This window comes from Arctopsyche grandis, chromosome 13 (genome assembly GCF_051622035.1).
Source record: "Arctopsyche grandis isolate Sample6627 chromosome 13, ASM5162203v2, whole genome shotgun sequence".
In the NCBI taxonomy this organism is placed as follows: Eukaryota; Metazoa; Arthropoda; class Insecta; order Trichoptera; family Hydropsychidae; genus Arctopsyche; species Arctopsyche grandis.
In genome coordinates, this window is record NC_135367.1 from 18574659 (window position 1) to 18591814 (window position 17156).

Consider the following 17156-nt stretch of genomic DNA (forward strand, 5'->3'; position numbering starts at 1 on the left):
AATCACGTTTATGCGACATGTTATGTGCTCTTTGATAATTTTAAAATCTTCTTTGTGTCTCTTTTCCAGCATGTTTTTGATGTCTTATATTATATATTATTATTAAAAATAACTTTACGTCCATCATTATAAAAAAATGGTCGACGGAAAGTTAACCTCGTTACTTACAACTAGTTTCTCGATGTGATTTTTTGTTTTGTTTTCTTTTTAATGGCATGGATTTAATGTAGTGGATGCAGTTTGTCGAGATAATCCACTATCCTCTACCAAACGTAACGTGGCTTTGGATAAACTACATTATCAAAGTCTTCAATCTGTAAACAACCAAGGTATCCATTTACAAATGCCTCATATATTTATAAATATTTTTTTTTGTTTACATGGTTACATTTTATTCTTGTATCGTATTAATCGCTATCAAAATAATTTACCTATACATATAATTTTGAGCCATCGTTGCTCATATTTTATTATTTCGAGGTTACTGATCAGTATTACGAATACTGTTTTTTTAATGTGAAATTCTGATGCACTTTTTTTTGCATGTTTATTCTGGATTTTGGTGTTTTTACCTTCCTTTATTTTCTATCAAGTTATTGAGCTTCGGTTGTACTCGGAATTTCACCGCATATATTATATTTTATATTCATTTTGTGTGTGTTTGTGTGAAGATTGTTTTACGGTCAATATTGATCTCAAGCTATTAAAAAAATTGATGTTTCGTTGAACCAGCAAAAAATTAGAATTATACCATCAATCGGTTCACTCGTGCAGATGTGCTTTTCATGCCAGTGCATATTGGAGTTTACGATTCTTATGCTTGTGTTGCTTTTATTCACTGTGAAGTTTCAATGTGAGTTCTTCTGTCTACATTTATTACAAAAAAAAAATCATTGCATATATAAAATTGGCAAACTTACCAGTTAATTTAAAATAAATTATATCATGTCTATAAATATTTAGTTTAAACTAATTTCTTAATTATTAATATTAATTTTTCAGCGCAGCCTTCTTTAGAACTGTTCTATGTAATTTAATTTCGAGCCATAATGATTTTATTTAATGCTTTCGTAAGACTAACCGTGGACATGAAAATTATAAAATTTTTATGTCAACTGTTTGTGGATCATTTTATATCATCTGAATGGTATTTTATATGAAATATCAGTTATGAAACAGAATGCATAGAAAAAATCTTCTGTAAATTTTCTGCTTATTTTATTTAACACTAAGAATTTTTATGTTATTATTATTTTTGCAAATTGCTTGTAAATCTTTAACGTGTGCAGACCATTAAGTTGGTAAACGCAGACAGTGTTTGTGAACTAGCTTCATCTGACCGATACTGCCGTTTTTCTGATTCCCACCGCTACTGTGCTCATACTAAAATTTGTTTTACACACTACTAATCTTGAACATTTCGTATGTGTATATATAAATATTATTTATTTCGAATCAAATTGAAAGTTCGCTTGCGGTGTGTCGCAATTCTAACAACAATCGTACAAATATTAACTTATCTCTCCCTGTTTACCTTTTTTCTTTTTGTGATTTGTTCGTGGCATTTCCTCTAATGTGTTCGGTGTAAAAGTTCGACAATTCTACTTTAGTGCTAGATCTTATACCTATAATAGTTTTTCTTTGAAGCCCTTCAGTTTTTTTTATTTTTTTTTTTGGTATTTGGATATGTGTAGTACATAGATCTAAATGTGAATGTCGGTAATATTATCGAATTATTTTTACTAATGAATCTTTGCATATGTCTTGCACACAATGCATGCATGCACATGCCTTTGTGCGTTTGTGTGTCGATCTGCTAAATCCTAACAAACACATCATTGATGAATTTCCGATACTTGCCTAAATAAAAACCTTCAACGTACATAACCTTTATGCTAGAAAACAAAATTGTAAATACAAATTTCAAATTTGTACTAAAACTCATTACTATTGTTTTATAAAATTAAAACGTACAATAATTTATAAAGACTTGCGTATTTTGATGTTGTAAATTATTATTTTTCAATCAAATAATATTTATCTTTGCTTGTTACATATTTATTTCGTTGTGGCTATTTGCAGATGCTATATCTGCGAATTATTGGCTATTTGCAGGTACTATGTCTGCGAATTATTGGCTATTTGCAGGTACTATATCTGCGACAGGCGCAAAGCCTTCTGCGATTATAATCCGATTATAATTTCTTACATTGAATGTATGCTAGACTTGTTTAATCAATCGTTCATTATATACGAGGCAAATAAATTTCGCACGTTATTTATAATAGATTTATATCATTTAGCTAGTTCGCGGCTTGTACTTTTATGTAGGTATTATACGTTGTATATGATAATAATTTTCTAACAATTAATAATATTAACTAATTTGGATTATATTTTTTTACTGTTCGTCACTTTACGGGTTCGAACTAAATTTTAAGAGGTTTAAAACAAAATTTTAACAGTAAACACGCTGACAGTGACAGTTCACGCGCATGCGCAGAAGTCTTTGTGCCTGTCGCAGATATAGTACCTGCAAATAGCCAATAATTAGCATATATAGTACCGGCAAATAGCCAATAATTTGCAGATATAATACCTGCAAATAGCCACAACCTATTTTATTTTGCATAGGAATGCTTGATATAGGATTTTTCCTTTAATATTTTTTCATATTTTAAACATTTCTATTATCGAACTCGGCTTCTTTTCGAAAGTAATTGTATAAAATGACCCTTATTGTTATATGTGCTCAATTATATTGTATTTTTTTATTTTTCTTTTTCTATTCCTCGGCGCTCGTTCCCTTCACATAATTGAATAACATTTTCTTCTTACCTCATTTTTACTAAATATGCTTTTGCGCTTTGCTTTAAATCTTTATTATTCGAACAACATTTTGTCTTAATACTCATCATGTGTATGCAAAAAATGTTTAACGATATTATTATACATATATCAAATAGAGATTCAATTCAATCGTTTCACCAAAGCTTGCCCTTATATTAGACTGACGTCGTTGCATAATGTTTACGACAGTTGCGAATCAACGCCTGAAATTAATATTGACGATGTTCTAGAATCTTCCACCAACGAATTGCCATTGTCTGCATTCTCGTTCAAAAAGAGCAGTAAAAAAAAACATTCTTCACATAATAATAATAACAATAGTTCGGCCAATTTTAACGCACCATGCATAACGGCTGATTCATATTTCTTGTCTCCATTTATTGCACGGCATCCGATAAACCAACTACCTCTGTCAAAATCCGACACTAACAATCGAAATTCGAAGTTCGGACGCCTCGTGAAGGCGGTGTCCGACTCCAGCATTCAAATATACGAGACCGATTCTTGTATTAGTAATAGAGTGAATAGTATTAGAGGCCATAACACAATGTCGCAACTAATATTCGAGCACAGAGTAGTGAGTAGTATTGTGTCTCCCTCCCATTGCCCCCTCACAAATACTGCCCCCTTCATAGAGCCGGGATCGGTGCGGCGTCAGAGACACAGCATTGCCGGCCAGATGAGCTATTTCAAAATGCTTGGGTTTGGTTTCGGTGGTGACTACCATAAATCGAGGATGGCCGGTGGAGGTTCCACTAGTTCTCTCTTCAGCACGGCGGTTATTAGCGGCAGCTCCTCGGCGCCTAACCTACGTGACATGATCCCGAGTACGGCCTCCGTCTCCTGTAAGTGTACATTTTAGTATTACAATTAGAATGCAGGGCGAGGCGGAAACAATTGAACGATTATTTTGAAAATTAATACTAATTAAATATTCATCAGCTAAATATTATAAAAGCAAACTACATAATATATATAGCATTATGTCGGTAAACGGACTACTAGTCATATGTGAACTAGTCACAGGACAACCGGTCGCTCTAGATCGGTCACACGTGATCACCTGTCACGAGAAAACTGGTCACACCCTAAAATCGGTTAACCAGTTTTCTCGTGACCAGTTTTAGTGTGACAGGTGATCACGTGTGACCGATCTAGAGCGACCGGTTCACATTTGACTAGTAATCACCGAACCCATTATGTCATAATCATAATTCAACACGTCGAACATTGTCCATTACTTTCTATTGTCTGATTTCTGAAATTTGTTAAATTTCCACTCAGAAGTTATCTTTCAACTCCTGGATAGTTTATAGTCGATGAACTGTGATTGCCCTACAGGGAGGAACGCTGATGAATCATTGCAACATCACGGAAATAAAGCATGGCATATTATGGAAAAGTTTCTAAGACGATTTGCATGGAATTTTGTGCATTGTGCATCCATCTTGCTGGAATCAAACCAGTGGCGGCTCGTGAGAACTCCCAGTGGGGACTGCAGAGGTGAATCGGGGTGTAGTAGCTCTATGATCATACCGGTGACCAAATGCAAAAAAAAATAGCATGTATATGTACTCAGAGAGATGTAATAAGAATAGAGGGGCCCTTACGAATAAATAATTGTTGTCAATTTTACGCGGTACGTTTCTATAAATACGCTACATCGCACGGAATACAATTGGATCAATTTACTTATAAAAATGTATCCCATGTTGTTTATTGTGTGTTTTTGAATGTATTGTGCAATTTTTACCGATGCTTGCCCATCTTGCGAGTTATATAAACAAACAGAGAAGTTTTTATCGGACATATGTACGTCGAGCACCAAGCGTCAAATACGACTGATGCTAAAATTATTTAGATCTGTCCGTGGACAGGATGTCACTTGACAACAATATAACACCTAAAGCCACTTCTATTAATATTACATTTCTCTGTATGTACTACTAGTGTTGTACTCGATGAAATATCATCGCATGGGTGTTGTCATATTAAGCTATTAAATAAAAAAAAATTAAAAGAAATGTGTCGGTCCGCACGCGGTCGAATTTTTTTCAAATACCTTTTAAATATATTTAATTTAATATTTATATTTAATTGTAAAATATGAAAAAAAATGGTAAAAACTACCTGCCTACCTACATATAAAAAATAATTAATTAAATACATTTTCAATAGATGGCGGTAAATGCTCAGAGATTAGCCTAGACAAAACATTGGTAGCAAACAGTATACATAAAAGTTTTTGCAGTATACATAAAAGCATTAATTTAGCTGTGACGTACATATGTATGTCGAATCGAAACGACTATTATAGTACGGCGAGCGTTATCACAGATACACAGAATAGCGATATTATATATATACGATACCAGGAGGCTGTAGCCCCTCAGCCCATATGGTCGAGCTGCCACTGAAAAAACCATTCTGGAATCTCCGAAATTTAAAATAAAGGGAAATGAGCTGAGAAAAGTGATTTACAACAACGTGTTGAAATTTGCTTGATGTCTTGTATGTAAATCCCATCTGAGTTATGTTATCTTAAAAAATATGACTGGCATAATGAGTATGTACATATGTAGTTTGCTTTTATTCAACAACTGAATACTTACTTTATAATCGAAATGTTCACTCTTAATTTACTGAATGTCTAATTGTTTCCGTCCCGCCCTGTATATCATTCATTGAATGATATCTAATTTTGACATAGCTTTAGATGGATTTGGAGGAGTGCCCCCTATACGGCCTTTGGAAACTTTGCACAACGCGTTGTCTCTGAAACAGTTGGATATGTTTCTGGACCAAGTTACATTCACGCCTTTGTTCAGAACGCCGGCTTCGTCACCGCCCAAACATCCGTCGACACCATTGCCCACACAATCTCGTAAGCCTCCATCTCCCACAAACAGTATGTTATATTTTTCATTCATTTTGTTTATATATTTTTTGTTCTGACATTTATCGTGTAAAAATGTGTTACAATTTTGTATTTTTGTCTTGTAGGCACCGGTTGGAGTGGACCGCCTAGTCTGATGTCGAGCTCCGGCGGACCCCCGAGTGGTGTATCATCAAGTGGACCTTCGTCGCCTAACTGTTTCTCTGATTTTTATTCTAGAGGTTCTAGTGATATGTCAACTAGTCAAGTTAGCACGGAAGGGTTTGTATTCTTAAAACTTGGTAATGGTTTGAAATATACTTACATAAATACAATAATTAAAACTTTATACATACATATATGTTACGGTGATTTCATACTTGCAGTGAAACTAAACTTTCACTGGCGTTGTAGAGAATTCATATTCTGAATACTATTAATGTTGTGTCTTTTTCTTCTACCTCCAACTAATGTTCTTCAGTGTAAAAGTGTTTAATTACATCACAAGGCAAATTATTTTATTATTATTTTTACATATATACCAGGAAGGCCTTACAGGTAAATCCCAATGCGCCTTCCTGGCCAATTACAATTACAAATGCAGCATTTTCATTACAAGTCGTTGAATTACGAGACACTGAAAAACTCGCAAATTAACGAGACATCTATGAATTGTATATAATTTTTATTGTACATCAAGCATACTTCAAATAGTGGTGACATAGTAGGTAGGAAAGATTTTTAGCCAATTTTTTTTCCGGGAACCGTTTCAACAATGAAATCAGAGAAAAATTGGCAAACTCTGATAGGAAACGATCAACCTGGAGTCACAAATCCAAAAACAGCATACTCTGAAAAATTCATTTTCATTCGAGGCCCGGGCCAGGGATCGAATCCGGCGCCTTCTCGACGCTAAGCAGAAGCTTAACGACTAAGCTATGCTGCTGGCAAATAAGATGATGTTTGACCAACTTTTGCAGTTTGTCTAAATACAGCTTCGTATGATGACTGTTTATTTCCTGAATGGAATACCATATTTTTCATAAATTGAAGTATTCAGTTATTTTTTCCTAATTGATACTGTTATGGACTAGCATCCAAGTTGACAGCATGATATGCTTTCACCGACTGAGTTGACGAAAGTATTCTTCTACTAGTGAAAGTATAATTTCACTGAGGAACACATATTCACTGTAACATATATACTAAACAATACATACATCTAATCGCTTTTATGTGTATTCTTATTTTTTAGATATGGCAGTGTGGGTATATCTGCAATTTCTCACATATTTCCAGAGCTAGATCAGGAACTAAATGCTGTCAATGTGGAATTGGACACAGATTTGTATTCATTTGGCTGTCAAACGCACGGTCTCACTTTATCAAACGCAAAAGGTAACATATCTCGTTCTTCGAGCACAATGGTGATATGTACGCAATACCCAATTAATCAAGGCAGCATTTCAAATATTGCAACAAATCGAAGAACTGACTATAAAAATAAAACTTATAAGTTGTATTGCAGTAAACGGCTTTCCAATCCAAGTTCCTTTAGCTTTGCTTTTCTGTTAATGTTTTGCTTGTTGACATTTCAACTGGTTGTTTGAAAAGGAGTTAATGTGATTTGAAATTAAAGCTAAAATTTTAAATATTTTCATACATTTATTGTCAAATAATAAAAAGCTTCTAAAAAGCGGACGATATTTTATCAGTGTGCATAGAATATGAAAATGGAACAAACGGGATGAATAATTCAATTTGGCCAAAATGACTCGTCACTATTGCGCTCTAAAGACGCGATAATTGAAATAAGTATCATAAAATCTATTTTTTTTTTGATTTACATATGTATTATTATCATTCCATTTAGGAATAAACTTGACAGGAGTGAGGAATAACAGCGGAGACATAACTCCCGTATCGACCAGTTCCGATTGGGAATTCAATACAAATGAAGCCACAATTGGTTCCACAACAGAACACGATATTTTGGTATATTTTTTAACTGCATAAAATACATATATTAAATGTAACTATCCACGTTGGTATAGTAAAATTATTATATTTTATTTAATCAGGTTACCGAAGAAGAAGAAGAGGAAGAGAGTACCCTATCAATAGAAACCAGCTTTCCAGGGAATGAGCAAGATTTCAATTTGAACAACATCGCTCCTCTGTCGATCAATAAAAACATAGACGACGATTCTTCGCACGTCATAAAAAATGACCTGAGCGGTCCGTCGACGAGCTATTTCAACTTTAAAATATCAGATTCTAAAAAATTCGTCCCCGTCAATATTGAGAAGGTCGCATCCGACGATCTCACGACAAAAAACATCAACACCATGTACTTAAAACCACAACCATTGAAGAAGATTAGCAATGTTAAAGCAGCATCGACTCCGGCTGCATCTCCGGAAATAAAAACTTCCAATATTATTAAGCCAGACGACCCCGAAATCTGCACAACTAAAATAACACGAGTATCTAAAAGCTTCCACGGACAAACGCAAAACTTGAACACAGCGAACGTGTTGAGAAGAGCGAGTGAAGGCCTCGCAAATATTGCGACTTCTTCAACTGATGATCAGACGCAATCTCTAATTCCGTCAAACGAACTTGAAGGGAAGCGTCAAGTTAGCAGGTTTACGACGACACCCGTTACAGAAGTTTTGACGCAATCTCCGCAGAAAGTGTTACCAGCTTCCTATCCTGATAACGAAGATGCGGCAAACAAAAACGATTAGATTATAAGGAGTGTGCCTCGTGCCATATCATTAGCGTCCTCATGTAAGATGTCAATTAAACGAATGGAATACGATTCCAAATTCTAGTATATTATTCGATTCAGGGTCTGAGATTTTCTAGATATTGTTGTTGCGCACATGAGACAATTTTGTTTAATACTGCCGTTTTGTTATTTTTTCATATACATACTAACCAATTAGACTAGATTGTATAGCGAGTCCATATCGTATGTAAGTTATATAATTGATTTGACGAAATCGTTTACTTACCTGTATCGAAGATGTTAAGCGTAAATTTTAATTATTTGTATTATATAATCGCCGAATATTAATCAGGTTAATTTGGCCAAATTCTTTTCTATGTATGTAAATATATATGAGTTTTTTTCATTGTCTAATTATAATATGAATTCATTTTTAATTATTATTTACGTTAAAATAAAAATTATATAAAAAAAATCACTAGTCTAAGTATTAATTTAAAAAAAAAAATGTACACACTGACATTTTTTAATTAATATAAAAAACATTTACACAATATGCACGAATATATATGATAAAAAGCAAAATTATCACATTAACACATTCGATAATGTTCTGTCAACAGTTACAGGATTACAACTAGAAAATCTCACATACATATATTACGTGACACTACAATGATTTTTTTAATTCACACCATTTTGCGATCTTACAGTACAATAAAAAGACAAATAAATAGCATGAAGAATAAATTCGGTTATTTGATGTTATAAGAAAGTCATAGATAGCAAAATATGTATGTAAAAGTACGAACAGAAATTTGTAAAATTAATAAATTTAAACTTTGGCACACTGTCATAACACTAAATTCACAACAGAGTTAAATAAAATCGCCAAATTAATAATGCAATGATATTGAAAATCTTAAACATACGCATCACACATATAGAGTGTATTTTAAGTATATATTTCAAGCTATTATTTGAACTGGGTAAGCATAATGAGCGATAAGAAGTAAAAAAAGCAGTGCAATTTTAAAGACCACTACATGTACAAATATTACCAAACTGCGCATACAATCAACTTAAATTTACAATTATGAATCTATGTAGTATTGGAATATCAAATTTCACTCAATCTACGTATAACTGCTAAGTTTCAAAGTACTCCTCTAATTATACGTCTAACGTTTTTCAGGTTATAATCGAGAGCTGCGCGTAGTAAAAAATGAAACGGACTTAGCTTATGGACAAATTTCGACTAAAATCTAGGTTAAAATATAATTTATATTTACAATAATTTCACTTAAATAAGGACAAAATGCTTCAACAAAATATACATATATTAATGGGATATCAGAGATCATTTCAACAAAATATCAATAGTGTAGGAGTCAGTTTAGTCTTTCTTTTGAGACTGTAAAAATTTGTTGATAAAATGAATAAACTGTCCCATATAAACGCTGAATTTTTCATTACATAGTAGACCAGGTAATAGGCCGAGGAATAGTGTCACCATATACATGATGAAGACATTGTTGGTGGTGGCGCCGATCCAGGCTGATACGCTCAGCATAGAGATCAATAGTATGTAATACTGAAAAAGAATAATCGCATTAATATAATCGAAGAGTGTTTATTATCCCCGGTGTGTTGGTTAAAAATCGATAGCGTACCACTCTCGGGCTGGTTTCTCTCATTTTATAGAACGAGTGGAATGTTATGTACATCCAATTGTAGTGGTATACGATGCTCTTGCAAATTTCTTCAAATAACTTTTCCTCGTTCTTAGTCCACGAGCTCGATGGATAAAATTTCGTTATTAGTGTCGGGACGAGAAAATCCATCACAGACAACATCATACCCAAGGTCGATAGCAGAGTAATGATTGGAGGGTCGAGAAACCATAGAAACAGGTAGATGATGCTGATAGAGCCGAATGTAACGCCCGGATACCATTTTTGATCCCATGTGAGAACGGAGTGCAGGGGTAAAATAACTTCCCGCCAACTTTCAAGCTTTCTCTTGATCTTCTTCAGTTGCTTTTCCTTGAATTGATTAAATTTTACATTTATAATTATATGTTGAAGCATGACAATTTTAATAATACTCTTAAGCCGTAATTAATAAATGATCAAATATGAATGTTGAAGTAATTCACTACATTTAATCTCAATTACTACTTTTTGTCTTTAGAAGTTGATTTTTTTAAATATCACAATATTTTTCGTTTTAAAAAAAAAATGTATCTCTTCAAGTGTAATTTTTTTTAAATTCATTACAACATAATATATTATTTAATAGAAAAAAATAAAATAAATTTAAGTCAATCATAATGGTAACAATATAATGTTCATATTATTCACAATTCCATTGTTTCATGTAAAGATACGCAGTTGGGTGGAGTTTGTCAAAAAGACATGCAATGGTGATAAATTAAACCGTGTATTGTAAATTTATTACTCGGTGATGGATCTGTCTTAAAAATGAAGTAAAACGTGGTTTAATAAAAATACCTGGTCTGCAGCAAGCGAATCCATTGCAATTTTGTTTGACGTTTCTGGAGGCGCGCCGGTCTTAACTATCAATAACACGGCCAGCACCCCTTCTTTCAGCTGCGCGTTTCTGTGTGCCAAACAAATTTCAATTGTTTGATTAATTTTTATTTAGTTTCTTTAAAATATTTTTTAACGTGTATAGCTTGAGATCTCCATCAACTATTTCTAAATTAATTTGAAAAAATTTCAGTGAAATTTATTCCAAAATAAATTATAAAATGTACCTATTTGAGTAAGCGTTTCCGGAAAAATTGCACAAAATAGCGCCACAGCTTTGAAAAATCCACATTTTTGAAGGCGTTCAAGAAAAACTCAATAGAATTCCACGAAAAAGGGTCAATATCCTCGGATAACATATAAAGGTCTGTTCATACCTATCCAGCACGACCCGTATCCTGCAGGTGTCCTGCAAGTGCGGATAGTATTCTTTGGTACATTATATGGACGTGTAAGACAGGGAAGGTATGTTGACCGTATCCCGGTCTAACGAAACACGTGTTGTGTAGTTTGAAAGAGGATCGTTTATTTGCGTTCAATTGGTACAATGGTTATTGTATGTACGAAGAGGTTTCTTCGGAGATGTGATCTAGTTGAACTCTAGAGGCTCACTCTGCCGGTGGAGGTTGCTGCGTTGCTTTATAAACGTTTTGGGTTGAAGTGTGTCGTGTGCACATCTTTTGTTCTTGGTACTCGCGCTGCCCTAGTTATGCTGCGATCGTGGTTTTATGGGTTCATACGCCTGGACGTAGTTCGTGGTTTTTATGGGTTCAGTGAGTTCTTCCTTTGTTTCCCAGACACGTGTATAGAAACACGTGTCGACCTTTTGACGAGGCGAGCGTGTGCCATGCGTTAATGACTTTCCTGGATATGTGTCGCCGTGACCTGATGAGATCATTTCAGCTGTACTATATGCCTACAGACGTATTCGGGTTTGGTTCATCCGCTCTAAAATCGCCAGATTAACAGAACGGCAGCTTTAAACGTAATTCTCGTTTTCTCGAATGATAGATTGCACATCAGAAACTTATCGAATCTTGCCTTATTAAACTCGCCTGAAAGATTCAACTCAATTTTAATAATTGCATCTGTGCACATCGAAAGGTTACCCGTCATCTGATGTGCAATCTATCATTCGAGAAGATGAGAATTGCATTTAAAGCAGCCGTCCGTTAAGGCGGTTTCAGACTAGCATTTTATACGCGCGTATAATCTCGTTTTTTGAAGTGCATGTAGGCGCGTGTAGGCGTCGTTTTCCATACGCGCAACTCGTACGAGCGTAGACGCGCTTATAAGCTCGTATTATCCATGTTGATACTAAATCACCACTACCGGTTCGAGCACAAACGCCGGAATAAGCCCGTGTACGCGAGTCCGGTTTTTTGAAGCGCGAAATGTAGCGCGCGTGTAAGCGCGTATGCCGAAACGACGAGATACGCGCAGAAAAATACGCTAGTCTGAAACCGCCTTAAATCTGTCGTTCAATTTGTCTGGCGATTTTAGAGCGGATGCACCGCATCCACGTATTCATACTCTATTCGCGCATGCGCATTTACGCATTCATGCGCGTCCATACATAATGAACTAAAGAATACTGTCCGTACTTGCAGGATTCGGGTCATGCTGGATAGGTATGAACAAACCTTAAATCGGTCTCCCTCACGGGCCCGAAAGTGAAACGCCCGAAAACGCAAATATCGAAAATTGAAAGATCTTAAGTCGAAAGATAAAAAAAGGGTGCATGGTAAACGGTACATACTCACTTAATTTGCGCGAGCAGGATACAACAGGAACAAGAGGAACAGGCTTTTCCTCCCGTATTCTGCGCGCGCACATTAAACAAGGCTGTATGACAAAAAGAGAGATAATTTCACCGCATGCCACTCATATATATTATATATACATAGTACCGTTTACCATGCACCCTTTTTTTTATCTTTCGATTTTCGATAAACCCCATATAAATACTCCCCTGACTAATTTTTGTTGAATTCTATTGCATGAGTTATTCTTGAGCGCCTTTCAAAGTTGTCTCTCCGGACTGGGTCACTGTGCATTTCTTCAATTACCCTGAATTAGGTGCTAAAAAATAAATCTATTAAGGGAAACATTAGTCAATAGCCACATTGATTACAATAATATAATGTCAATTAATGGTAAATCAATATATGTACATCTGTATTGACTGGGCTTTTTTGCTATGTAACGTGTGGAACAGCGTTCCGGCACCTTTTTCACGCTATTTTTAATGTTTCAACACCAATTAGACGAAACAATGTCTGCACATACATAATGATAATTCATATTTATATAATTTGTTAAAATAATAAAATTTCGCCTATGAAAAACTACTTTAAATATTATTTCCTTTAGTAAAAAGCTTGTTAAAGAGTTTCAGTACTTAAAAAAAGCCTTGTGTATTGCTAGTAATATGTACATAGTTAGTAGTGAACAGGGGTAAATGGACTACTAGTCATATGTGAACCAGTCACAGGACAACCGGTCGCTCTAGATCGGTCACACGTTATGCATGAAACAATCAAGAATGATTTCATAATTTTATTAATTTATTTATTTACATTAGAAAAATACTGTTAATTATTAAGTCAAAATTAAAAGTCTTCCATAATAATTGGTATCACATTTCCATTCATTTTATTTTGTAGCCAAAATTTTCCTTTGGAGTCTAAAACAGCCTTTGAATACAATATTGAGCCCACCATTTTTGTCGTTATTTTAATATAATTTTGGGTCTCTAACATTAATGCTGAAAGAAAAAAAAGTTAAATACATAACTAAACATAAATACATAAATTTAAAAATAATACACAGGTAAATTTTATTACCCAATTGTTTCCACCAATCTTCACATTTGTTTCCACCAACTCCGAAAAGTTCGTTATCATTAGATATACTCAAAATATTTTTTCTTTTTAATCCTAATAATAAAGAGATTATAGTTTTGATTCCATAACTTTTAGGGTGCAAACTTAAGATAGTCTTCAGGAATAGTTCCGATTCATATGTACAATCCTGAACAGACTTTTTCATAGAACTAAGGCTAAAAATAATTATAACATGAAATAATTGAACTCAAAAAAGTAAAGGTCAGATATAAAAATATGTACTAACTTAAAAGTACAATTGTCACAACAATTGTGTTTGAAAATTGTTTTATCATAGTTCGATTTTTCAAAGTGGGATAAAATCATCTGCCTTCGGCAATTAGTGGACGATATATAGTGTTTCATTAGATTCGTTTCTGTACTATCAATTTCATTTTTAATATCATACTTCTTGTTAAGATATCTGTAATGAACAATAATTACGATTTAAATCATTTGCTGTGTAATTAAATTAAATTAAAATTTAATTGCAAACTACCTATGAATTGAAAAATCGTACACCGAATAAAATAAAACACAAAGTGATTTTTTGCCATCACGTCCGGCTCTGCCCACTTCTTGAAAATAGTTTTCAATGTTTAATGAAGTTCCGTAATGGATAATAATTCTGAAATAAAGTATTTAATCACGTTTAGCTTTCAATATAGATATATCTTTCCAACAGAACCAGAAAAACTTCAACCTAACATCACTTTTATTCACACCCAAACCAAAAGCAGTAGTAGCTACTATCGTCTTAGTTTTGTCGTTCATAAAATTGTGGAGAACTTGGGACCGCTCGGAAGGATCTAATCCAGAGTGATATTCTTCACAATGAACACCCATCGCTAACAAAAAGAAAGAAATCAGTAATAAATCCACATATAAAACATAAAGTAAAACAAAAATCTATACAATTGAGTGCATTAGCTATTTTTTTAGTGATGCTTTTAGTTAGACAATAAATAATGACAGATCCATCAGCAACATCATTATTTAATGCTTCAGTAGACAACACATTTAATATATCACCATACGGTTCCTTGGTCATTTTTTTAGCAGCGAAGTATAAATTTGTCCTATCGTACCCATTATGAACATGTTGTACATTTCTAAAAATGCAATACATATTAATAAAATTTCAGTGGACTCAATATCAAAAAATATGAAAATATGAAGTATTATACTTAAGTTTCAAATTATTGATTATAATTTGTTTTTCTTCACTAGTTGTACTAGCCGTCAATGCCATAATTGGAATTTTTGGCATAATAGACCTAATTTTGATTAATTTTTTATAAGAAGGCCTGAAATTTTGACCCCAATGGAGGATACATTGGGCTTCATCTATGGCGATTAATGTAATTTCTATCTTGGCATGTAAGTTCTTCAAAAGTGTAAGTCCTATAAGTAAACAGTAAAGTCGTGTTCTAATAGTGGTCGACGAGTTTAGACTGCTATTAGATCATGTTTTAATCCTTCATTTTATTTATTAAGAAATAAATATGAAAAATGAATGTTTTTTTAACAAAATAGTACGGAAAGTTATTCTATACTTTATTTTATAAGATAAAACACTATTTATTATATTATGTTACAAGTATATTTTAACAAACCGAAAGAATTCGTGGCAGATTCTGGAGTGATATAAAGCAATCTATAATATCCATTCAAAAGATTTTGAACTATTTCTTGTTTATTTTCTTGAACACTTGCTATAAAGCATGATGCGATGTTATTTGTCTGAATTAAAAAAAAAAATACTCTTCATAAAAAATAAAGACTGATATATTATTAAATCATTTGTAAGCTAACCTTTAACTGCCTAACTTGATCCTGCATCAGTGATATTAGCGGTGATATAACAATGGTCAAGCCATTTAAATACACGGCTGGATATTGATAACACAACGACTTTCCATACCCGGTCGGAAGGCAGACATAGTTATCTCGCTGGTCTTCTATGATCGATTGAATCACAGGCCATTGTGACGATTTGAAGTTGGAATGGCCAAATTTTTCATACAGAAATTCTAAATGGTGATCTGGCAAGTGCTCTGTAATAAGATTAATTTATGATAGTTAAAATATACATACAAATCTCTTTCGAAAGAGTATAAACATTGTGATTAAATTATTATATCTATTACGTATCCAAAACCTTGAGTAAATGACGGATCAACTTGAAGTGATGATGAGAATCTATAAATTTCACGAAAAAATCGACATTTGCTTTGCAGATGAAACGATTGATTTAAAATAAGAGGTATTCGTAGTTTGAAGTGAAGCGCCATGCCGGGATGTCAAATGTCAAAACAGTGGTTAATGGCCATAACGTAGCACTTATTTTCGCCAGGAATGGTATGAAATTTTCATTTCAGTTGCTTTTAGTTGCTGGTAATTGATAAACTACGACAACGTCGTCTAGGTTCGTTAAGAGATGCCAAAGAAGTTTCCTCTTGAAGAAATATTTAATGTATTATTATCAGGGCCGCGCCTAACGGTAAACGGACTACTAGTCATATCGTGATCACCCGTCACACTACAACTGGTGACGAGAAAACTGCTCACACCCTAAAACTGGTCACACCCTAAAAACGGTCACGAGAAAACTGGTTGACCGATTTTAGGGTGTGACCAGTTTTAGTGTGATGGGTGATCACGTGTGACCGATCTAGAGCGACCGGTTGTCCTGTGACCGGTTCACATTTGACTAGTTATCACCGAACCCGCCTAACATATGTATATACATATGCCTGTGTGTGTAACACACACAAGCGTCCGAAATATAAAGACGGCTGAAAGAAACGAGAGTCGAAAAATATAGCAGGTATAGTTTCGGTCCGCATAGAGCTAGGTTTATTATATTCTATTATCATTGCGACTACCAGATGTATTTTTTCAAGGATGTTGAGTATTGGTTAGTCATCGAAATAATAATGTCCTCGATGTGGGGTTGGGGGTAAAACACTATATTTTCATGAATGAACTTGAAAACGTTAAGTATTTCTTGTCGTCTGGTCCTGTTCAGAACTAAACGTTTTGGTTTTCTGGTTAATTTTTATTGTTATTAAAATTTTCAACACTATATTTCTCACACAATTTTTATCACAAGGTAAAATTTTTGCACTACTCGCATGTACTTTATTTTTTTTATTAAAATGTTTTATACAAATGCTGATAAAATGGAAGAGTGGCTGATTAAAATTTGTACACAGGTGGCCGAACTCCTAGGCGTGGCCCTGATTATTATGATTTTA

At 33.9% G+C, this 17156-nt stretch overlaps 3 protein-coding genes across 7 annotated transcripts in view; 1 reads left to right on the forward strand and 2 right to left on the reverse strand.

Moving 5' to 3' along the window:
• Positions 1-8910, forward strand: part of l(1)G0196 (inositol hexakisphosphate and diphosphoinositol-pentakisphosphate kinase) — a 20840-nt gene extending 11930 nt beyond the window's left edge. The window contains exons 21-27 of one of the 4 annotated variants that reach the window (XM_077444647.1): positions 231-329; positions 3486-3695; positions 5567-5758; positions 5854-6007; positions 6981-7123; positions 7599-7720; positions 7807-8910. In XM_077444647.1, coding sequence (XP_077300773.1) covers positions 231-329; positions 3486-3695; positions 5567-5758; positions 5854-6007; positions 6981-7123; positions 7599-7720; positions 7807-8475 — 1589 coding nt within the window. In that variant the 3' untranslated portion in view covers positions 8476-8910. Of the gene's footprint in view, positions 1-230; positions 330-2966; positions 3696-5560; positions 5759-5853; positions 6008-6980; positions 7124-7598; positions 7721-7806 lie in introns of all 4 variants that reach the window. The other 3 variants (XM_077444646.1, XM_077444649.1, XM_077444645.1) reach the window with 3 other exon arrangements.
• On the reverse strand, positions 8547-11081 carry Arl6IP1 (ADP-ribosylation factor-like 6 interacting protein 1). Its single transcript, XM_077444658.1, has 3 exons — positions 10973-11081; positions 10133-10504; positions 8547-10053 (listed from the first exon to the last, which is right to left on the reverse strand). Exons 1-3 carry the CDS (start codon positions 10994-10996, stop codon positions 9856-9858), a joined length of 594 nt encoding a protein of 197 aa, XP_077300784.1. The 5' UTR covers positions 10997-11081; the 3' UTR covers positions 8547-9855.
• A 2476-nt stretch (positions 11082-13557) lies between these two features.
• LOC143920727 (bifunctional 3'-5' exonuclease/ATP-dependent helicase WRN-like) lies at positions 13558-16440 on the reverse strand. 2 transcript variants are annotated; one of them, XM_077443669.1, is made up of 10 exons: positions 16058-16440; positions 15712-15953; positions 15513-15639; positions 15084-15300; positions 14812-15008; positions 14600-14744; positions 14396-14524; positions 14144-14320; positions 13858-14072; positions 13558-13778 (listed from the first exon to the last, which is right to left on the reverse strand). In XM_077443669.1, the coding sequence occupies exons 1-10, from the start codon at positions 16188-16190 to the stop codon at positions 13624-13626; spliced, it is 1737 nt and encodes a 578-aa protein (XP_077299795.1). In that variant the 5' UTR covers positions 16191-16440; the 3' UTR covers positions 13558-13623. The 2 variants fall into 2 exon arrangements, with proteins under 2 accessions (XP_077299795.1, XP_077299796.1); XM_077443670.1 differs by having other exon boundaries at positions 16047-16216.
• Positions 16441-17156: the final 716 nt, after the last annotated feature.